This window comes from Canariomyces notabilis (genome assembly GCF_033297395.1).
Source record: "Canariomyces notabilis strain CBS 508.74 unplaced genomic scaffold N656scaffold_32, whole genome shotgun sequence".
NCBI lineage: Eukaryota > Fungi > Ascomycota > Sordariomycetes > Sordariales > Chaetomiaceae > Canariomyces > Canariomyces notabilis.
Window position 1 is genome coordinate 53957 of NW_027041854.1, and position 20536 is coordinate 74492.

Sequence of the window (20536 nt, forward strand, 5' to 3'; positions counted from 1 at the left end):
TAAAAGTAAGAATCATCCTTGGAAATACATTATGTTCTCTCCTGGGTCAGTTTCGCACTTAACTTACTTGCTTCATAGAAAGACAACACTAGTAGTATTACACCTAGGTCCTAGAGCGAGGTTCATATACACAGCGAACCCGTAGTCTCGCCTTCCCAACCATCTCCTATCCAAGACGCAGCAGAACCGCTCATAGGCCTACTGTTTCATTTGCCACTCTCAATACTCCCCACACTAGAGATCGACTCTGACGATGGGGTGCGACCATCCGGGCTCAACCTCAACGGGGCGGTGACTGAGACCGAGCCTGAGCTGGCGCTTGAACTCTCACTCCCGCCTCTTCTTCTTCTCCTCACACCACCACTAAGACTAGCATCGCTGGAGTCAGTAGCACCATCATCCACGGTTTTGTTCCCTGACGGCAGCTTGGGTCTGCACGAGCCACTGGCAATTGGCTCCTCCTTACGCTCCAGGAGGGCGTAGTAGCCCTCCCCCGTCTTCAGGATAGGCCCGCCGTCAGTATCGCGTAGCCGCACCGTCTCGGTCTCGACGGTTCCTTGAACCCGGCCCAGTTTGTTGTAAGGGGGCGGCTTAGCCCCGCCGCCAAACGCTGCCGGGAGGAGATACTCTGCCAAGGTGGACGCGATCGTCATGGTGGATGATGCTTCGATGCTTCTCCCGTGCTATGTTGTCTGTTTGCGTGCTGCCAGTGTGTGCGTTGGAGGGTTGGTAGTAGTAGATAAGTCGGCGAATGTGGTGACATGCGAGGACCTTGTTGAACCGTCAAGGGCGACTGGTAATGTTAAAATACGGCTCTTGTAGAGACCTACCTGATCTTGAACGTGGATAATGCTGTTTGGGGAATATTGATGGTGTTCTGCGAGAGGTGGGCTGTGCAGGTGAGAACATGAACTGTTCCTGAATAGTGAGCAGCAGTGAAGAAGGGGCGGAATCAGACTTGTAGTGAGGCTACTTGAACCACGCTCGGGGTTAGCAATTGAAGGTCTAATATACTAGTACAGGCCACCTCCACAGACTGCATCTAGAACTGTGTGAAGATAGCATGAGTAGAGCTCAAGTCTCACGGGGGACGCTTGAGAAACCACGATGGAACTTGTTGAGATGCTATACCGAGTAGGTAGGTAACGGTGACATTGCCACTGAATGGACAAATCCGTCAAGCACACTGTTCTGACATCCAGCTGCATTCAACTACCTATCTAACAAGGGCATTGTCTTTCCCGGTAGCAAAATGCCAATGGACCAAGCCCGCCCGCCAGAAGACCGTTGAATCATCCCTTATTCCCAACGCAACATCAATCAAAAATGCTTCACCTCAAACAGTAGATGTCAACAAGAACACTAAACCGTGTTCACAACCTGAAACCCACCAAGTAGCCTCTACGGACCACAATGCACCAGGGTAACTGGCCAGAACTCCAAGGCTCCGTTGTCAAAAAACGCCACTCTAATGGTTCACCACCCTACCATGCATCAAACGCCATGTAGGACAGTGGAAATACCACGCAGCCTGTCATAACTCATCATGACACATTAGGAATGATTAGATAGAAGTCCTTACGCTCGTGATCACCACCGACGACTGCGGCTTTTTGTTAGTCAACCAATCCAGAAGAGGGGCCACAGTGTGGTAGAGGGTGTGCTTGTGTTCTTACCCAAATGCTGCCGCAACTTTGACTCTCCTGATGGGTTTCTTTGCCATCACCTTGGCCTTAGGCTTGAGCTCGCGAGGTTCTTCCTCGGTCAAGCCGAGCAACTCTGCCTCGAGCGCCGTTAAAGGTGACTCGCTGCGGCCCCGATGACTCCTATCAAGAGAAGAAGCGCGACTGCGGCTACGGCTGAGGCTGCGGCTGCGGCTGCGGGAGGGCGTTCTGCGCCTTTGGTAGGGCCGGTTCGGCGCTCGGCGCTCCCGCTCGCTGTCACGGCGCGGCCGAGTTTGTTTATCGCCACTGTAGTAGCCGCTATCGTGCCGCTTGTCAGCGTACGACACCCTCTCCTCCCGAGAAGACGGCGGGGTATCGCCCTTGTGCGGATCTGAATACCGGTGCCCATTGGCACGGCTTTCACCCGCTTGTGGTGACCAAGGATCGCCCTCAAGATTAAACCTGGGCGACGGGCTTCGTCTTCGCGGAGACGAATTTGTTCGACCGTGACTTTCACGAGACCTGTCTTGCCGAGATTCAGACCACCTTCCTCTCTTGAGACTGCGTTCATCTTGGTCGTTCTCTAAAGCGGCGTCCAGGGCTCGTTTTGAGTGTCGCCGGTTTTCCATGTCACTCCTATCTGGCCGATCACGACCCGAGTCACGAGACCTGTAGTCCTGAGGCGAACGATGAGGCGTGTAACCATTGCGGTTGCTACTGGGTTCACGGTCGGCGAAGGCTCTCTGTTCCATTCCTTTCAGTGCGGACCTGTCTATCTGATAGCGAGGCGGCATCTTGATAGGAGCCGAAGCCGCTGGTGGATCGCACGGTTCGTAGGTTGGATACTCATGCTCGCTCCCTGCAAACCGCCTCATGATCATCCCTGAATAATACCTGAAAGCCGGGTCATGTTTGAGCGTAGCCCAATGCCGGCTGTCCCTGATTGACAACGAAAACTCGTCCTGATTGCCCTCGTTGAAGAAGGCGGATTTAATGCAGGTCGCGTTGTATGCTGGTGGAATGGTCGGGTCGTCGGTATACTCGGGAGGCAGGGGGATACCGACGGGGTCGGCTAGCTTGGCTTTGATCTCTGGAAATACCTGCTTCAAATCTTCTTCGGATTCGGGATTCCACTCCCCATCCTCCTCCGTCTCCTTTTCAGCCGGTGACGCCGGTGCCTGCAAGTCTTCAGCCTTGAATGTCGGTTCGTCTTGCTTAGATTGCCGTTCTTGCTGCCGCTCATTGCGAGAGAACCCGCTTTTCCCACGCTTCTCATTCCCGGAGCGGTGTTTGTCCCGGTGGTTGGACCGCTTAGATGCTTGGTTCTTGTGACTCCTACCACGATGAGTCCCCGACGGCATCTGGTTCGCCGAGGGAGGCGGTAGCGGAGGGCCATACTGCGGCGGACTCCACCCCGGAGCAGGAGGGTAATGGCCCCCACCGGGAGGCGGTGTTCCATATGGCAACGGCGGTCCCGGAGGGTATTGGTAGCTACCGGGCGGTGGAGGTGGTGGGCTTGAATGTAGAGCGGGGTAATGGCCTGTTCCGGGAGGGGGCGGCTGGGGAGACGGCCCATATTGCTGAGGCGGGTAGGTGCCAGGAGCAAAAGGTGGAGGCGGAGGCGGAACCGAGGGGGGAGGATACGGAAGGGCGCTAGGGTAGTAGCTCGGCGGCAGCGACGGAGGGTACGGCGCAGGATACTGGGGCTGCCCATAAGGAGGCGGTGGCGGGGCAGCGCCTGAAGGCTGTCCGTAATTTGCCGAGGGTGGCGCGGGGGGATAGGATCCGGCATACGGAGCGGGAGGATAACCCGGCTGCGAATACCCGTGCGGTGGTGGTGGTGGTGGCGGCGGCGGCGGCAGCACACCAGGGGGGAAACTTGGGGGCGGAGGCTGGCCGTAACGGGTTATGGAAGGACGGCCTTTCTTCTCGCGGGACGAGACATTCCGTTCAGATTGGCTGCGATCTTGATGCTGCGACTGCCATTGCTGGAGACCACTGGAGCTTTGTTAGCGAACAATATTGCCAAAAGTTGAGATGGAATTCGATGCCATGGAAACTGGCAACGAATGGGATAATTTGGTTTGTAGGGAAGTACTTACGCGGGAACCGCCCGTGTAGGTTCTGGGCAAGCAACTACCCAATGGCCTCTGGTGCCGCAATTATAACACACCGGTTCCTGTTGGGGAGCCGACTGCCCAGGGGCTGTGCTGGTCATGATGGCGCCAGCTCAGGGCGGTGGGTATAAGGGTGTCAAATAATGAGAGACAAGTGAGGTGGGCAAAATGGATAGTCTCAAGAATGAGATTGGGAGCTCAATCTTGACGAGCTATGAGAAAGTCGGCTGTTGTATTATGAACTGAATCGATGTTGGAATGACCAGATTCAGGTAGTGAGGAACATGGGTAAAGCGCCTGGCTGCCGATTGCGGGACGACGGGATTGTCTGGGCTGAACTCAAACGCGAGTCTGGACAATTGAGATGGAATGTCCTTCAGGCGGAACAATACCTATTCACGAAGTTTGCTGTCGCCAATCCCTGAACCCACTGCCTGTAACTTGCAACGCGCAATCGGTAGCGGGCCGCGTTGACGGGTAGGGATTCCGCTCACGCAACGCCGGCTCCTCCCGTCTCGCGGCCGACGATGTCCGTTCGCCCTCCGGGTCCTCGTCCCTGAATCCCAGGTGAGCAACGATAAGGCTGGAGCATCAAGAAACAAGAGATGATAAGGGCCCGCTTCGCCTGTTGCAGTCTGAACTCTGAACCAAAATGTTGTTGCGACTGTGGCTTGCAACGAATTCCAACCTAAATTTCAGAGGTCGCAGTTGAAGGCGCTTGGGCTTTCAGCCGCCTTCGCGGGGCAGGCTGACATTGGCTCCGCGGTCACGTGCGTTAAACACAGTATGGTCTTCGCTTCGTCTAGGTAAGCTGCGACATTGGAGAGATGATTGCAACTGAAGTGCAAAGCATTTTACTATTGTAAGACTACTATCGGCTGTTGCCTTTGCAAAGAGAAGGGGCCACCAAGGGCGGCTACATCATGAACCAAGCAATATTGGAACCCTCAGCCGCTAACAGCTGAGGCAGGACAGAGGGTTCAAGGACACACGAAGCCAACACCTGAGACCGTGGAACTTGGTTCTCCTTGTCCCTGGATCTGGGGGTGGCAACTCGATAGAGAAGCATGGACTATGCCGGAGGGACGTAGTAAACATGCGAGAGAGACATGAGACAAGAAGCTAAAACCTCCGCGAACCTATCCTCCATCTACGTGGCGAGATTGAGCCTCGGCCTGGACTAGGTAATAGAGGGAGGCTTGTGTAGCGGTAGTCTCTGCAAGAGAAAGTTGAGGGACACGAACCGATACGACCAGCAATGACCAGACAGAATTGAAAAGCAGCAAGAAAACACCTAGCTCCAGCCAGACCAAGCTGCGAAAATAATGTAGTTCCAGGTTGGAACACCAGGGCAAAGAATTGCGGGCCCATCTATGGAACCTGCAACGCCTAGGAGGACTGAGTTCGACACATTGGGTGTAAACTTCCTGCGCTGGAATCACAATCGTCATCGAAGAAGGCCACTGCGGGTTGGTCAGCGCAGATTGGGCCCAGTGTATGAGAAGCGGCATGGGTGAACAAGAGCGGGAGAATTGAGGAAGAAGCAGAGCAGGTGAAGTGGGTGGGAAGTGGTCTGCTTTTGAATGAAATGTCTTCCCCAGTGCTCAAGTGGGGAATTTCTGCGGCACGTGTGGTGCAGCTGCCAGGTGGGGTTTCTGGCTTATCGATACGGATCCATCAAGGACCCTCTCCGAGGTTAATCCGCTCCAACCAAAATATCACAGTGGCGTCTGCTCGCTGTCGCCTTGCGCTGTCGGCCACAGTGGGGCTTTCGTTGCATGTCACCCAAAAGGAATCTCGTACAGGATGGTTCGCTCATCCTCTCATGGCCTGGGCGCCATGACACGCCTTGTATAGCTCTCGTTCCTGCCAGATCCTATACACGAATGCCGGCGAAGGCTGCGAAATATTGGCATTTTCAACCCCCATTTTCGATGTGACACGTCCTCCGAATATGTTGGTTCGCAGAATACAACGCACCTTCACCATTGACTTCGCTCGACTTGGGAGAAGCAGTCGCCCCCTTTGCGATCCCTGATTTTGGAGCACGCCGGCTACTTTTTCTTGTCCGCATCGCCTCCCCTTTACAATGCCCGGACTCCCTTGTAAGTCGCCCTGTCTATGAATTGGCAATTCGGTAACGGGCCCGTTCCTGCTCGGCGGACTATTATGACCCTGCCATCTACGTACCAGAACATCATCACTGACTCGCCATGTTATAGCTTCCGTGGACCTTGACGAGTGTATCTCGCGTCTCTACAAGAAGGAACTTCTAGCCGAGTCGGTTATCGAAGCAATATGCGCAAAGACCAAGGAGCTGCTAATGCGCGAGAGCAATGTGGTCCATGTCCGCGCGCCCGTCACTGTCGTGGGCGATATCCACGGCCAATTTTACGACCTGATCGAGATATTCAAGATTGGCGGCTGGTGCCCGGATACGAACTACCTCTTCCTAGGTGCGTCATTCCTCCGATCAACTTCTTATCAGTCACAATTCGGTGCTGACAGGCACCGCAAAAACAATCAGGCGACTATGTCGACCGGGGCATGTTTAGCGTCGAAACAATCTCTCTTCTTGTCTGTTTAAAATTGAGATACCCCAACCGCGTCCATTTGATACGAGGGAACCACGAGTCACGAGGCGTCACGCAGTCATACGGCTTTTACACAGAATGTTCTCGCAAATATGGCAATGCCAACGTGTGGCACTACTTCACGGATATGTTCGACTTCCTAACGCTGAGCGTGGTGATCAATGACCAAATATTCTGTGTGCATGGAGGTAAGCCACCCTCCTTTCTCTTATCCATTGTCGACTATCCGCCCTAACTTCCCCCCCCAAACCAGGCCTCTCCCCCTCGATCCACTCAATTGACCAAATCAAAATCATCGACCGCTTCCGCGAGATCCCCCACGAGGGGCCGATGGCGGACCTGGTCTGGTCAGACCCGGACCCAGAGCGCGACGAGTTCTCCCTCTCGCCGCGCGGCGCCGGCTACACGTTTGGCGCGCAAGTGGTGAAAAAGTTCCTCGCCGTCAACAACATGAACCACATCCTGCGCGCGCACCAGCTCTGCCAGGAGGGCTTCCAGGTGCTGTACGACGACCGGCTGAGCACCGTCTGGAGCGCGCCAAACTACTGCTACCGCTGCGGCAACATGGCCAGCGTCCTCGAGGTGAGCGACACTGGCGAGCGCTTCTTCAACGTCTTTGCCGCGGCGCCCGAGAACGACCAGGTCAAGGACGCCCAGATGGCCGGTGGGGACAAGACAGCCGACGGAGGCGCCCTGCCGGATTACTTCTTATAGATTTCCCAGAATGGGAAAGGGTGTGTTGAGGATGTGGCTTGACGGTTGATCCTTTGTGATATGCGCGAGCAATGCATGCTGCCGCTGATTGTATATGGAAGGAATGATTACAGCACTTGCCTCGGAATGTTTTATAGCATAGGCTGTTACGATGAATGATGATACCAAGAGGGGTTTTCAAACTCGGCGCCTCGCCGCCAATGGCTTGTATGCTGCTTTGAAATGCATTTTGCTAGTCCTCCCGCCATAAGAACTGCCCGGGTCATCGCTCTTTGACGTTTTGTGTTATTCTTGTCTATGACACGACGATCCGCTTGTGCCTAGGGCTAGAGAGGCTGAGACGGAGCGCGAAAGGTACAGGGTTCTCCCTGTCTCGAGAAGAAGATGCGCAATATCCGCGAGTTTGGGGTATTTGCAGCAAGCAGTAATGTGGTACCTCCATACCTCCCTCTGGTTGCGCTCAGCAATGGACGAGAAAATGAGTGAACTTTACCCGGCTCTCCAATCCACGTTTAGAGTTAGCATGACTGCGATATAAGGCTCCTCCATTCACCACCTAGCTCTCCAAATTCCCGCTCGGTGCTCGCGTTCCCGACACAGCGGGACAATGTTCAAAGCCTCATCCACCACCCAACAAAGTCTAGTATGAACCATGCATATTCGGGAAAGCTTCGGTTTCTTTGTAGATCGGAGCATACTGCAAGACGCTGCTTGTCAAGACGTTTACCAGTCCTTCGTAATCTCAAAGGCCCAGTCAAACTGCAGATGTGTCTTCTTGTCATCGTCCACAAAACTGGAGCTAACGGTGTACGTGCCGCGAACAGTCCACCCGGTCGGTGCTGTCTCTTCTTGGACTTGATGCCGGGATTATTAGCAGGGTGTTGAGAAGGGAAAATGGGAAAGGTAACCTACATTTCTTGGTGTAGACAGGCTGCTTGTCGGTATTTGGAGCGTAGCTGCCCTGTGAAGTGAACTGTGTTAGGATCCTTGCTCCATCCAGCAGCGTATGGGAACGGTATGTCAATCGCTTACAATCATCTCGTCCGTCTTGCCGTGCGGGATACGAATGCCACTACGCTTGATAACCTGGACGTAGTGCAGACCGCTGAGAATCTCGTGCTGGACTTTGAACGTGGCGCTCATTGTGAAGGTCGCGCCCTCCTTGATTTTGAAGGGGTTCTTCTTGAGGGTGTCGAGACTACCAGGGGTCGTGAGATCGATAACAACAGGATCACGGCCGGGGGATTCCATGGTGAGTGACTGGATGATGCACACCCGGGGATCGTTCGGGTCCGAGAGATCCTTCCCGCCACCCAGTCCAAGCGACTGCTTGTAGCGCTGGAGCGACTCATCTTCGGCATCTGAAGACGTGAAACTCTTGTCAGTGTGACGGCGATAAAGAGTACGCATTGAAGAAACCAGGCTGCGCAAGGATGAAGCGGAGCTGCGCGATTTCTGCAGCACACAAGCCAGAGGCTCCCACTCATCCTCGAGCAGGTCCTCGGCCATGTCGTTCATTGGCTGAGCGCCTGGATAAGGAGAACCATGTCTCGTAAAGGGATAGAGCTTAACGGCTCCATGGGTGTATCCTCCAATCTCTCCGTTCGTCAAGGCGTCTTGACCATTGCGAAATTGTCGTGACTCCGGGTCGAGAAAGGTTACTTTTGGACCAGTTGTGGAGGGGGGGGACATGTTGTTAAATTTCCGACCGAGGGTTTGAGATTCCAACAATTGACGGGCTGGGTTAAGAGCGCAATTGGTGGTTCGAGTAGGGTGGTGATTGGTTACCGACACAGAGATGTCGCTGAATTGTTGAGGAGGAGACAAGTGCCCTGGGACAGGGGATGGGAAGACAAACGTCGACGCCGCTTGCGGCTTGACTTTCAGAGAATATGTAGAGCGATATGATTGACGATCGAGGGGGCATACATCAACTGAGCGGAAACGGAGATCGAGATGGAGTGGCGGACGAGGCAAGAGAAAACGATAAAGGTTCTGCGGGTCGTGGAGAGGAACGGCGGCGCGAGGACAAGCGGAGGCGGGCGACGAGGCACTTGCTCAAGGTGATTTCACAATAATAGAGTCCATTACAAGAATTGCAAAGACATCGATCAATCCTCCATTTCCTCCCCGGAACTTACCCATTTTCTGGTAGTCAGCCAAGCTCTGCTTGGGCTGAGAGAGCTTGTAACCCGAAGTGTTTTCGGGCAACAGCTCATCATCGGCGGGCGCCATGGCGGGCGAATCGTAATATGAGTAAGACTGAAGACGTCGAAGATGAATGTGCTGGCTGCTAGAACCGGGCTCGCCGGGTCGTGAGGGTATGAGATACAATCTCGTCGGCCACTGATCGCAAGTTTGGGCAACCAGCGGTGATGGCATGTCGATAGGAGCTTCCCTTATTTATTTGAACGGTAAGGTGGGGCATTGGGTCGTGGGAGGGGTTCCGTCTCAGCTTGGGCCAACCAAAGACGTGCCCAGCCGCCCTAGCGGGGTTCTGGGCCTTCTGGCTGCGGCTGTGAGTGTCCCAAATCCATCATCATCCTGTCGAACTGTCACAGCACCTCAAACATCCAAATTGCCTGGGCCGGGCCTTCTCTCCTACGTTACCCAACACCTACCTAGCTATCTAAGCTGCGGCACTGGCAAAGCTTCAGCCCCATATTCGTTCGAATCCATGCCTAGGTGCCCACCTTATACTGTATGGGATGGAGTGCCGACCCCTTACGGAAGAGAGGGGGGGGGGGGCGGGGGCTGCAGTAACCCTAACCCTCATTAGCAGGAAGTGCTACCGGTACCAGGGCAGTAGCTGGAGGAGTGCCCGCGGAGTGGTTGCCAAGGGGTTAAAGGTATCCGTACCTTCGTACAATACATAAGGTACCTTACATAAACGGAGTAGGTAGAAATGATGCGATTCAAGAACGCTGAGTGCCCCTTTATTCGGTCCTGTTCTGCAAATTAACATTGCTTTGCTGCGTTTGACATCGTTTGAATGAGAGACGAGATATAGGAGCTCCCAAACCTCGGTCATTCTCTGCCTATCCCTCGGGACTTGAAAACTTCTCCAGGTTGCGAACGCGTTATCAAACCGCATATGGCGAAAAGACGTGGCAAGGCAATTCGAGTGCCAGGCAGGTCAACACAGAAGTGAAAGAGTGGAGATAGCTAGCTGGTGACCACCTCAACAGTGGCTGCTGCAGAGTGCGGCGGTCGAGGCATCTACCACCATCAATTCGCTGGTCGGTGATAAGGTTTGAGCATCTCGTGGAGGAGGGACAACGCGTGGGTGGGCAATCCCCTGTCGGTCCCCTGATGTGCTGGAACCCAACTCATGTGGGGTAAGAAACCCAAATCCATCGAAATCCATTGGCTGATGCTGCACCGGCGTTTTCTTTAATTCGAAGTGACTGGGGAAATGATGGTCCGTGCCCTCAATGACACGCTGGTTAGGACATTTCCCACTGGCCGCAGGCCGAGTCGCGCTCTCCATTCCACTCTCATCCCGACCCCAGTGCCTCGTTCCCTCACTCTCTCGCTGGCACCCCCGGAGAGAGACTGAAGATTGCGCTCGGATCGAGAAATCAATTCAATCCCATCGCATGTTTGGCGCCTGCCGTCACCGCACCAGGTCCATTACCGTGCTCGTTCCGTCCCATCTAATTCGGTCTCGTCAATTCTTTTTCTTGATTATTTTGAGTCTTATCTTGCTACTTCTTCTCAACCTCGAATTTCAAGCGCGCAAGGGCGGCTCAGCATCCCGAAGCCGCTGCTGCTGCGCAAAAGATTTTCGCTCGTCGCGCTTCGCGCTTCATCCTTCCCTAAAATCTTCCTGATCATTTATATTGCCACGGGCGCTCTCCGCTAGAGATCTTTTAGTCCTCTATACCGCAATCCACAACGATGGCGGCAAATCGACATCTTCCGGAGCGCCGCAATCCTCTGCTACTCAACGACATACCAGACCGTAAGGCTGCTCTTCGGACCTCGGAATTGATCGCTAGCTTACACTGTACGCATAGATGCAGACCTTGTCGCGCGTCGCCGGCTAGGACAAACCCAGCTCACGCCGCGCATGGTTGCGGCTGTTCCCGGCGCCGAAGTCGACACGTCGACACTTGGCGCGTTTGATTACGCGCACTTGCGGGCTCCACTCCCGAAAGGCATCGTCTCGGGCATTTTCAAATCGTCTCCTCAGAGCTACTATCTCATGCGACGCAGTAAAGATGGCTATGTTTCCGCTACTGGCATGTTCAAGGCGACCTTCCCGTGGGCATCGCAGGAGGAGGAGGAGGCGGAGCGCAAGTACATCAAGTCCCTCGCGTCAACCAGCCACGGGGAAACGGCTGGGAACGTGTGGATCCCTCCCGAGCAGGCCTTGATTCTCGCCGAGGAATATCAGATCCTGCCATGGGTTCGCGCCTTGCTCGACCCCGCTGATATCACCCCGGCTGGCGCGGAGAGCAGTCCTCCCAAGAACATTACCGCTCCGCCAAAGTTCTTCGGACAACAGAGCCTTGCTCCGCCAACTCCGACCTCCACTCGGACCTCCCGCAGCCGTCGATCTGTTAGCCCGACGAAGTCGATCGGTAGCAGACGCACCGCTGCCAGCCCCAGGAAGCGGAGGGTTGCTTCCCAATCTTCGATCGCGACTGACACTCCCCCAACCAGCAACAAGGACTCAGTATCTCCCTCGTTGGTCAATGGAGAGGCTCCATCCATCGCCCACGTCTCAGCCGTAACGACGGCCAAGCTGGCAAGCGTTCGGGAGACGAGTGAAACCAATGTCAGGGTGGAAGCGATTGAGAGGGAACCTGCTGTGGTACTGGAACCCGTGGAGGAGGAGCCCAAGATCAAGGTCCATGTCGACCAAGACTCAAAGGTGGATGCGGACGGTGAAGAGGTAAAGCACACAAAAGTCGAGCTCGAGGTGCCAATCCTGGGGGAATTGCCTTCTCCCGAAGATGCGGTCAAGATGGTTAACGAAGCCAAGGCTATGGTTGAAGCTGCCGTCAAGGCTGACAATGAGGCTACCTCCGCTCCGAGCAGCGGCAAGAACAAGCGGAAAGCTAAGGAGATTGCTCAGGATGAGGACAAGGAGAATGCGGAGGACGATGTGGAACCGCCCCAGGCAAAGAAAGTCAAGACAGAAGCCGAGCTGCGCAAGGAGAAGATCAGGAAGAGAGCATTTTTAGGTCTCACTGCTACGGTTGCGGTAGGAGCTCTCGGGTAAGGCTTGAGTTTTTGTGCCCCTGTCACTCACCTTGGGTTTGGCTGACAAAGATCGCACAGTGCTCTGGTTCCGGTCATTGGGCCCTATGTCATGAACGCCCTATAATCGGATTTGACTGCCGGCATTTCGCTCCCCGCTCTTGCATACGTCCATCTACTTGGTGATGCGCCGAGCGAGTCCTTCACCCTTCCGTACCGCGGTGGTGCTTCAACTCATCCGTCTCCTCGCCGTCACATTACTTTGGGGGCGCTGGCGTGGAATCTAGGTTGGGGTGGGTGGGCGACAGTGTCTTTACTGGTTCTATTGGCAAAACAGTTCACATTTTTACTTCTTCTTCTGCACATACCCCTAAGCGGCGGCTGCCGCGTCCAACGACAAAGGAAATAGTGAAGGTGGGCGGGAAGCACAATCTTGGAAAGGGTCCGAATTGACGGGCCCGGCCGCCGTAGGCAACGCCGGGGCGCCTTGGATGGTCCAGGGTATAAACTGTCGGCGGAAAACGTTGTGTTGGCTCGAGGTTGGGAATCTTGTCGGGTATTGACATTGCCTTGCGAAGATTAGCACGGTTATCCTTCTTGTAATGAACGGGATGGGAAACATTCCCCTTCCGCACAACGCGATTTACAGGCGTACGGCGTCTATCACAAGCAATGGAAGTTCTTCAACCGAGAATGAATGGACCTGGAGCGAGTTGTCAGCTGACGGATGATGCCCAACCGAGCCAACTTTATGTACTGTACCCCAAGTTGGGCCAGGGTACCTGTGGTACGTACCGGTGGGCCGGGCTTCGGACTTTTCAACGGAATTCAACGATAAACGCTCGGGCCAGCTTGATTGAGCTCTTTTCCACACACAAATCTTTCGTCTATGGAACCTATCTTTCATTCCTCCTACAGCTTGGTTTACGACAAAATCCTTTCCTCGTCCATCAGGATGGAGTGATTCTGACTTTAACCAGGAGGAGCTCCTGTCCTTAGTCTACCTGACATTTCGACCCCTTCCAGCAGGCGCGTCTGCCTGGCCGAGCCGGCGACTGGAGAGCTCAGCCATGTTCGAATAAACAGCTTGGCTACGGCCGGCAATGGTCGGCTTTGAACCCAGTTCCCGCAACCCCCTCGTTTGGTGCTTCCGCTCCTCCAGAAGCCACACAGTAAAACGGGCTCGTTGGAGACCTTCGTCCCTCGAACCCCTCGACAAAGCGTATCCTACTGAACAAGATGAGATCTACCGTGAGGGTATGGAGACTTGCTCTGCAGGCGCAGTACCGGCCATTTTCCACCTCGCCTCGAAGACTGGACAACTATGCCTTCATTGGCTTGGGCCAGATGGTATGCTATAATATATGGGCCACAGATGTCTCCTGGATTGCTGCTGACTGTTTTCGCTCGGATAGGGGTACCAGATGGCTCGTAACCTGCAAGCCAAGCTGCCGCCGAGCGACACCGTCCGGTTGTTCGACATCAACAAAGCCGCAGCGGACAAGCTGCTGCAGGAGGTGAAGGATGCGCAAGCTGGCGGAGCAGCTGTAGACGTGCTCGGGAGCGCTGCGGATGCTGCAAGAGAAGCGGTACGTGCCATTCTACATCTATTCTCCTTGGTTGCAACCACCGGGTGCTTGTATGATGAGTTTGTTCTATCGATGATGTTCTAAGTTGGGGCCGGCTTGCTGGCCTTTACCGTGATTATTGTTATACAACATAAGCCAATCCTCTGATAGCCCACGGGCAACCAGTTTCTCTTATTGCTACAGCAACATGAGAATGCTTCTGTACCGAGCCTCGCTAATTGACGGCGTATCGAACATAGGACGTAGTAATCACGTGCCTTCCGGAGCCCCAGCACGTCAAGTCGACGTATGAGGCCATTCTGCAAGGGGGGCTTCCAGCTCTTCCAAGCCCACGGCTCTTTATAGACTGCTCGACCATCGACCCGTCCTCTTCACGGGAAGTTGCATCGGCCGTCTCATCAGCGCTTCCCAATGGCCAAGGAAACTTTGTCGATGCTCCTATGTCTGGTGGAGTAGTTGGGGCTAAAGCTGGGACATTGACGTTCATGCTCGGGGCCCCCGACTCCCTCGTCAGCCGTATAGAGCCTATCCTTCTCCGGATGGGCAAGCGGGTGTTGCACTGCGGCCCGCAAGGGGCGGGCTTGTCGGCCAAGCTGGCCAACAACTACCTCCTCGCGATTGAGAATATCGCGACAGCAGAGGCCATGAATCTCGGTGTGAAGTGGGGTCTGGATCCAAAAGTCCTTGCCAGCGTGATCAATGTGAGCACGGGCAAGTGCTGGCCTAGCGAGGTCAACAACCCCGTGCCGGGCGTCGTGGAAGCGGCGCCTGCAAGTCGGGATTACCAAGGAGGGTTCGGCATTGGTCTGATGCGGAAGGACTTGAGGCTCGCCATGCTCGCTGCTAGAGAGGCTGGTGCGAAGCTTCCTCTGGCGGATAAGGCATCAGAAATATATGAGAATGCAGAGGCGGAAGAGAGGTGCAAAGGGCGTGATTTCTCGGTTGTTTACCGGTGGCTAGGAGGCAAGGAGTAGCGCATCGAAACTGCTGGATTGAATCACATGCCGCCACATCTTCACTGTCCCCCCGCGAGCGGGAATTTAGTCGCGCCCCTGGTGTAACGCTATTCGTGATCGGATTGCAACGCCCGCATCACCAATAAAACCTCACCTCCTTCCATCCGAGCAGAATCCAAGCCCAGCAAACTACATGTCAATGCAACCCTCGTTTCCGCAATGAGGTAGGGACCAATCCGTTTTGGGAATCTCGGCTTATTCGGTGGCAGTTGGGAACTTCGAGGCCTCGCTACCCGGCCCTGGCTTAGATGGAGAGCAGGTGACATTGGTAACGAGCACGGATTCCGCGAGGTGTCATGCCATGTTGACCTACGCTCCTTAGGTTTTTACCCTGGCGCCTTGTCAACGGCGTAGGGCATCGGCTAATGCGTGTATAATAGGAGCCGGGATTCCGTGTGCGGCCCGCGCCTAGTGTCTCGTTCCCAGCCTCCAGGGCGGTTTGTCAATCCTCGATATGCTTTTCACGGGAGTTGCAATTCTCGCAACGTTCGTTTGGGTTACCTCAACACCACATATGGCCTGACCCACGAGTCAGGTCGATCAGAGATAGTCCCGATCAGCTCTTGCCGGCATCAATTTTAAACGTATCATCTTGCTCCCGCTGCCTGTATCATCGTATCACCCAGATTTCTGCCATCCAGACGCTGGTAAACGGAACGGCCGCGATAATGGATCTGGACAAGATAGACCCACCCATGCTTCCACCGGGGACGGACCCGGACGACCTTGAGAACCTTATCGCCACCTACTACTACTCGTGCCGCGAAGTGTCCCAGTTCTGCCCCGTCGAGGCCACAACCCTGGGCTACTACCCCAACCGTGGGATCAACATATTCTTTGCCATTGGCTATGGCATCGCCATGGTGGTGACGCTGGTCTTTGGGTTATGGAAGAAGACGTGGAGTTACACCGCGTTTTTGGCGGCAGGATGCGCATTGGAGCTCGCTGGTAGGTGCTATGATCTCCTCGATCATGAGTTGCACAATGCCTCGGTTGTTTCATGAACATATTTGAGGCTATAGGACCCCAAATGCAGCCTGTTATCGGACGACACCGACAAACCCAAGCCACCACATGCAAAGACACCCCTTTCACCGTTCAACCCCCTTAGTAGGCACTAACCACAGAGGTCAACAAAACACGCAGGCTACGCCGCGCGGATCCCCCTAACCGACAACCCGTGGAACAACCAAGCCTTCGAAACACAAATCGTCGCCATCATCCTGGCGCCGACGCTCGTGTGCATCTCGGTCTACCTGACGCTCAAGCATTTGTGTCTGGCCGTCAACCCGGCGCTGTCGCGCGTTCGCCCGCATTTGTACCCTTTCGTCTTTGTCCCCCTCGACGTCTCGTGCCTGTGCGTGCAGGCCATCGGCGGCGCCCTGGCTGCCAGCGGTGCGCGGAGTAATTTTGCTATTGTGCAGCACGGCAACAGGGCTATCCTCGCGGGGATTGTGCTGCAGGTGGTGGTACTGTTGTTTTTTGGCTCTGCGGCGGGCGATTATTACCTGCGGGTTAGGAAGTGGTGGGTCTTTAGGAGCACCTTATTGTCAATTACGATGGTTGCGGCAGGCACAGGGCAGTTGAACTGACGTTGTGAGTTCATCAGGATCAAGTCTGGCGAGGCCGCCGCAGAGGCTCTGGCGCTGTGGAATGACAAGAAGCTGAGGATGTTTGTGTACGCTGTAGCCGGGGCGTACAGCGGCATCTTGATACGGTGCATTTACCGGTATGTTTGTTCCCAAGGTCTGGTTCACTGACGGAAAAATCGCTGATCATTGATGGTCATGGTTGCGGGCAGAATCGCCGAAATGGCTGGCGGCTGGGGTAACCCCATTATGCAAGACGAGCCCTCGTTTATTGTCCTGGAGGGATTGTGAGTGAAGTCATCCGTCCCATGAGTTTTCGCTGAGCTGCTGACGCTAGGGGACGAAAATTAGTATGGTCCTCATCCCGTGCATTCTCCTGGCCGTCTTCCCGCCTGGCATCTTGTTCCCGCAGATGGCGGCGCGCATGTCGGCCTCGGGGCCAATGCGCCAGGACGGAAACGCTCAGGACCCCGAGAAACACGTGCAGCCTGATGGACAAGGTGGCGGTGAACAGGAAAAGGAAGGGGCCAGACCAGGTCTTGGTAAAGGGCAAGCTAAGGAAGTTGAGGCATGAGAAGAAAAGGCGTAAGACCGCCAGTGGTATATTTGCAACCCCAAACCCACGACGACGGGGCATATGATAGCATGGAGCGAACTTACTATCCCGTGACAGTGCATCTCGGATTGTCACCTGGATTATTTTCTGAGTTTTGCGACGTTTGTCTGGTGCTGCGCTCTATTCGTCCTCGCCACAAGGTGATAAGTACCTAAGACTAAGAGCCAGTAATCGTTATACTCGATCTTGAAATGGAAAGAAACTCGGGACATATTCTTGACAAATACCCTCCGCCTGAAACAATTAAAGGGAAGAGTCATAAATCAACATCGCCGACGGCGTGGTAAGAGCCCAGGCTCAAGGGCCCGCTCAAGAGATGATCCTCACTCTGCGGTCCCTGCGACGATACATGCTCCCTCCAGACAGGTTCATCCCCATCATCATCACCACCTCCACCCCCTGAATCATCGTCTTCATCCTCTGAATCGTCACCGTCATCCTCTGATCTATCATGATCACCCTCATCCTCTACATCATCACCGTCATCATGATCTGAATCATCACCCAAACCATGATCCTCTGAATCGTCGTCCCCATCGCTCGACGAGTCCCCTGGCCAGCGTCCTCCAACGGCCTGTTGCTCGTAGATCGAGTAGAGCTGCACCGTGCTGCGATTCAACCCTCCCATCGGTTCGTCCAACACCGACCAGACGTTCGGGACGGTGTTCTCCATGTCGTACCAGATGTTGTCGGACGGCACAAGGTAAGACCTCACGAGGTACACCTGCTGTGTGACCACATCACGCATGATCTTCACGAGCTCGTCCATGGCCTGCTCGCGGTCAAGACCCATGTAGCGACGGCAGATTGCTTGCCAGACCGGGTGTGGCTGTCCATCATTACCCGTGTGACCATCTCTCTTCGAGTTGTCATCGCAAGTCGCCTCTTCTTTGACTTTCTCGTCATGTTCGGCCCGGTCGTGCCAGCTCAGTATACCCTCAAGCAACGCCAAGATCTCGACAAACAACACGACACCCCCAGCTCCATATGTATCATTCAAGCCCTTGCGCCCCGCGACTCGTATGGCGTCGAGAACGAACCGCGCAAAACCATACGTATCGGTGGACGTGGTGTGATTGCTAGTATCATATCCGCCGGTGGCAGCAGCAGTGGCAAACCGGATCTCGGGTGCCAGGTAATGGTGGTAGAGTCCGCCGGGGGTGGTGAGGTGCACTGAAGGAACGTCGCTCGGCTCGCAGAGAACGGCTTGGTACCGCTCGGCAATGGGCAGCTCGTCTAGTAACGAGTCGACGGTGCGTGGGAGCTTGAAGACTGACGCCCGAGGGTGCATGGGGTTATTGCGGGCGAGGATGTTGAGCGGGTGGATAGCGCTGTGAGTCGTTATGTTAGAAGGTTTGGGTGTTGAACGAATGATGGGAGGGGGAGGGCTCTTACCGGTGCGGTCCGGTGACGTGAACGCCCCGGATAGCAGTGCCGACTTCGAAAAGCAGCTTGAACAGGGTGTACCAGGTCTCATCCACGGGCATCCGCGGCATGGAAAGTTTGACGAGCTCCGCTATCTTGGCCAGAAGGGGGCCCTCGGTGGCATGTTCAAACACAAAAGCCCACACACGCTCACTACGGAGCCCTGTACCTGCGGTAATATTGGGTTTCGATAGGTGTGGCTCGTCGTCATCGGTATACCAAACGGTCACGGGCGTGTAGCCAAAGAAGGTGACGATGTTATGGAATCGGTTGCCGGCAATGGCGTTGTAGAAAGCTTCAAACTAAAGTGGTAAACGCAGAATCAGAGTCAGTAACCGTCCAGACTTGTTACGATGAGAACAGCATGTAAGTGAGCCGGCTCACCTTGGTGCGGAACAACTCTGCCGGATTGACCGGAGAATCCGTCTGCCGAAAGTCGGCGACGAGTTTGATGATGGCTGACCCATTCACGTACACAATGTCTCCGCTAAGATCGTACTGCCGCGCTTTTCCCCAGGGAACACTGTATGTTCTGCCATAGCTGCCGTGGCGAAGTGGCACGGCTTCTCCAAAGTTGAACTCGGATGGCGGGATCACATAGGCGAAGTCATTGTAATGGGGACGGTAGCGACTACCCATCATATCTCTGAGTAGATTGCGGTTGCCATCCATCCAGTGACCTTGATGTGCGAGTCTTAGGTTGAAGAAGAGGCTGGCCGACGCCAGACCAAGCCGCTCGTCATTTCGATCCACACGGGCTTCCTTTAAGGCACGAGCTTTGATGCCTGGGAGGGTCTCCAGGATGTAGATAGTGTCACCGTCGATGATATGACCGTCCTTTTCACCGCGGCCCATGATGAAGATGCAGTCGTTCTAGCGGTAGACTTAGTACATGTACAAAACAGTACTCAGTGCTCCAAGGTGACAGGGACATCAGCGGCGCATGCTTACCCAATCGATCCAGAAACGATTCGGGTTGGAAAGGAATGAGGTGTCCTGCAGTTTGCGGCGGGAGAATACTACTGTCTTTGGATTGGAAACGTGGGAAGGTGAATCCCACATCCCAATAGCACTGCCTTGATATCGGTTCGGAGCGCAGCGCGGACAGCGACAAGGCAGTGACTGGCCGGGGAACTGGCGGCCTTCGGCAAGGTAACGCTTGTTCACATCTTCAGTCAAGTAGAAGACGTGCGGGCGGTCCTCGCCGGGCACGCTGAAATGGGGGAATAGAACATTTCGGGTTGCCTCGAAATAGACAAGGTCCCAAGCGTCGTTGTGCTCGAGACCAACGCTTTCGACAAGCTCTCTCACTAACTCTACCTCCGTGTCCGGTACGGACTTGATCCTGTAGGCAGGCGAGTCGTATCGAGCAATCTCAACAAATGTGCTGGGGTGGGTGAAAGGGAGCGGGATCTCGTCAGTGAGAATGTGATGTTGCTTCAAATAAGACGTTAGCTCTCATCATAAGAAAGATGAGCAAATACTACTACTAGTAATAGTACTCAGAGATGGAAGAGATATACGTACTTCGAGCAATGCAGCAGGAACTTCATTCTCTCTCCAGACCAAGGTAGACTGGATCATGCGGACCAATATCCATGAGTCCCAGGTGTCGCCAAGATCGCACAACCCAAACATGGTTGCTGCCCAGTTTTTATCGTGTTGAGCAGATTCAGACCAGAGACCAAACATTTCAAGGCGGCCGGTCAACCACTTGGTAGCCTTCTTCTCCTTAACGGAGTCCCCATGGCCGCCGTCAGGGGTTGCTCCGAGGTTCGTCGTTGGCGCCGATGCTTTGACAAGGTCTTGCCACCAGGCGTCATAAAATGGATACTCTGGTTCTTCAGCCGCGGTGCGAGGCCCTACGTACCACGCGGCATAATCCGCGGCGTCGTGGACGCCCGGCCACATCCGAAAGGTGCGGTGTTTCCTCATGACGAGGTACGCAAGCTGGCGCCTAGCAGTTGAGTGAAAAAATAACGTTAGTCTCACTTTCGTGGTTGA

At 54.7% G+C, this 20536-nt stretch overlaps 8 protein-coding genes across 8 annotated transcripts; 5 read left to right on the plus strand and 3 right to left on the minus strand.

The window, feature by feature from the left end:
* Positions 1 to 1672: 1672 nt before the first annotated feature.
* N656DRAFT_771779 (uncharacterized protein) lies at positions 1673 to 3882 on the minus strand (the record flags this gene model as incomplete). The annotated part of the gene is made up of 2 exons (XM_064813884.1): positions 1673 to 3662; positions 3767 to 3882. The coding sequence occupies 2 exons, from the start codon at positions 3880 to 3882 to the stop codon at positions 1673 to 1675; spliced, it is 2106 nt and encodes a 701-aa protein (XP_064665961.1).
* A 1635-nt stretch (positions 3883 to 5517) lies between these two features.
* On the plus strand, positions 5518 to 7155 carry N656DRAFT_784148 (Metallo-dependent phosphatase). Its single transcript, XM_064816100.1, has 4 exons — positions 5518 to 5886; positions 6004 to 6237; positions 6309 to 6563; positions 6629 to 7155. The coding sequence occupies exons 1-4, from the start codon at positions 5871 to 5873 to the stop codon at positions 7087 to 7089; spliced, it is 966 nt and encodes a 321-aa protein (XP_064665962.1). The 5' UTR covers positions 5518 to 5870; the 3' UTR covers positions 7090 to 7155.
* A 657-nt stretch (positions 7156 to 7812) lies between these two features.
* On the minus strand, positions 7813 to 8598 carry N656DRAFT_801783 (E set domain-containing protein; the record flags this gene model as incomplete). Its single annotated transcript, XM_064818165.1, has 3 exons — positions 7813 to 7943; positions 8002 to 8050; positions 8122 to 8598. The coding sequence occupies 3 exons, from the start codon at positions 8596 to 8598 to the stop codon at positions 7813 to 7815; spliced, it is 657 nt and encodes a 218-aa protein (XP_064665963.1).
* A 1855-nt stretch (positions 8599 to 10453) lies between these two features.
* Positions 10454 to 11067, plus strand: N656DRAFT_427385 (uncharacterized protein). The gene has a single exon (XM_064809620.1). The coding sequence runs from the start codon at positions 10524 to 10526 to the stop codon at positions 10920 to 10922; it is 399 nt and encodes a 132-aa protein (XP_064665964.1). The 5' UTR covers positions 10454 to 10523; the 3' UTR covers positions 10923 to 11067.
* Positions 10539 to 12489, plus strand: N656DRAFT_761382 (uncharacterized protein). The gene is made up of 2 exons (XM_064813238.1): positions 10539 to 11053; positions 11109 to 12489. The coding sequence occupies exons 1-2, from the start codon at positions 10990 to 10992 to the stop codon at positions 12317 to 12319; spliced, it is 1275 nt and encodes a 424-aa protein (XP_064665965.1). The 5' UTR covers positions 10539 to 10989; the 3' UTR covers positions 12320 to 12489.
* Positions 12490 to 13536: 1047 nt separating this feature from the next.
* On the plus strand, positions 13537 to 14860 carry N656DRAFT_718124 (3-hydroxyisobutyrate dehydrogenase; the record flags this gene model as incomplete). The annotated part of the gene is made up of 3 exons (XM_064812250.1): positions 13537 to 13647; positions 13713 to 13886; positions 14126 to 14860. The coding sequence occupies 3 exons, from the start codon at positions 13537 to 13539 to the stop codon at positions 14858 to 14860; spliced, it is 1020 nt and encodes a 339-aa protein (XP_064665966.1).
* A 419-nt stretch (positions 14861 to 15279) lies between these two features.
* N656DRAFT_784151 (RTA-like protein) lies at positions 15280 to 17317 on the plus strand. Its single transcript, XM_064816101.1, has 5 exons — positions 15280 to 15850; positions 16049 to 16427; positions 16512 to 16631; positions 16704 to 16778; positions 16843 to 17317. Exons 1-5 carry the CDS (start codon positions 15571 to 15573, stop codon positions 17063 to 17065), a joined length of 1077 nt encoding a protein of 358 aa, XP_064665967.1. The 5' UTR covers positions 15280 to 15570; the 3' UTR covers positions 17066 to 17317.
* N656DRAFT_784153 (uncharacterized protein) lies at positions 17211 to 20524 on the minus strand. Its single transcript, XM_064816102.1, has 5 exons — positions 20060 to 20524; positions 19484 to 19969; positions 18917 to 19405; positions 18503 to 18834; positions 17211 to 18438 (listed from the first exon to the last, which is right to left on the minus strand). The coding sequence occupies exons 1-5, from the start codon at positions 20465 to 20467 to the stop codon at positions 17364 to 17366; spliced, it is 2790 nt and encodes a 929-aa protein (XP_064665968.1). The 5' UTR covers positions 20468 to 20524; the 3' UTR covers positions 17211 to 17363.
* Positions 20525 to 20536: the final 12 nt, after the last annotated feature.

Bases quoted from the DNA above. Each gene is read 5' to 3' on its own strand.
- N656DRAFT_784151 (XM_064816101.1), top strand. From the start codon at position 15,571: ATGGATCTGGACAAGATAGACCCACCCATGCTTCCACCGGGGACGGAC. The intron at 16,428-16,511 runs GTGGGTCTTTAG...TGAGTTCATCAG, and splicing joins TACCTGCGGGTTAGGAAGTG to GATCAAGTCTGGCGAGGCCG. The intron at 16,779-16,842 runs GTGAGTGAAGTC...GACGAAAATTAG, and splicing joins TTTATTGTCCTGGAGGGATT to TATGGTCCTCATCCCGTGCA.
- N656DRAFT_784153 (XM_064816102.1), bottom strand. From the start codon at position 20,467: ATGAGGAAACACCGCACCTTTCGGATGTGGCCGGGCGTCCACGACGCC. The intron at 19,970-20,059 runs GTACGTATATCT...TCTTATTTGAAG, and splicing joins TTCCTGCTGCATTGCTCGAA to CAACATCACATTCTCACTGA. The intron at 18,835-18,916 runs GTGAGCCGGCTC...TTACCACTTTAG, and splicing joins CAGAGTTGTTCCGCACCAAG to TTTGAAGCTTTCTACAACGC.
- N656DRAFT_784148 (XM_064816100.1), top strand. The intron at 6,238-6,308 runs GTGCGTCATTCC...AAAAACAATCAG, and splicing joins TACGAACTACCTCTTCCTAG to GCGACTATGTCGACCGGGGC. The intron at 6,564-6,628 runs GTAAGCCACCCT...CCCCCAAACCAG, and splicing joins AATATTCTGTGTGCATGGAG to GCCTCTCCCCCTCGATCCAC.
- N656DRAFT_427385 (XM_064809620.1), top strand. From the start codon at position 10,524: ATGACACGCTGGTTAGGACATTTCCCACTGGCCGCAGGCCGAGTCGCG.
- N656DRAFT_761382 (XM_064813238.1), top strand. From the start codon at position 10,990: ATGGCGGCAAATCGACATCTTCCGGAGCGCCGCAATCCTCTGCTACTC. The intron at 11,054-11,108 runs GTAAGGCTGCTC...CTGTACGCATAG, and splicing joins ACTCAACGACATACCAGACC to ATGCAGACCTTGTCGCGCGT.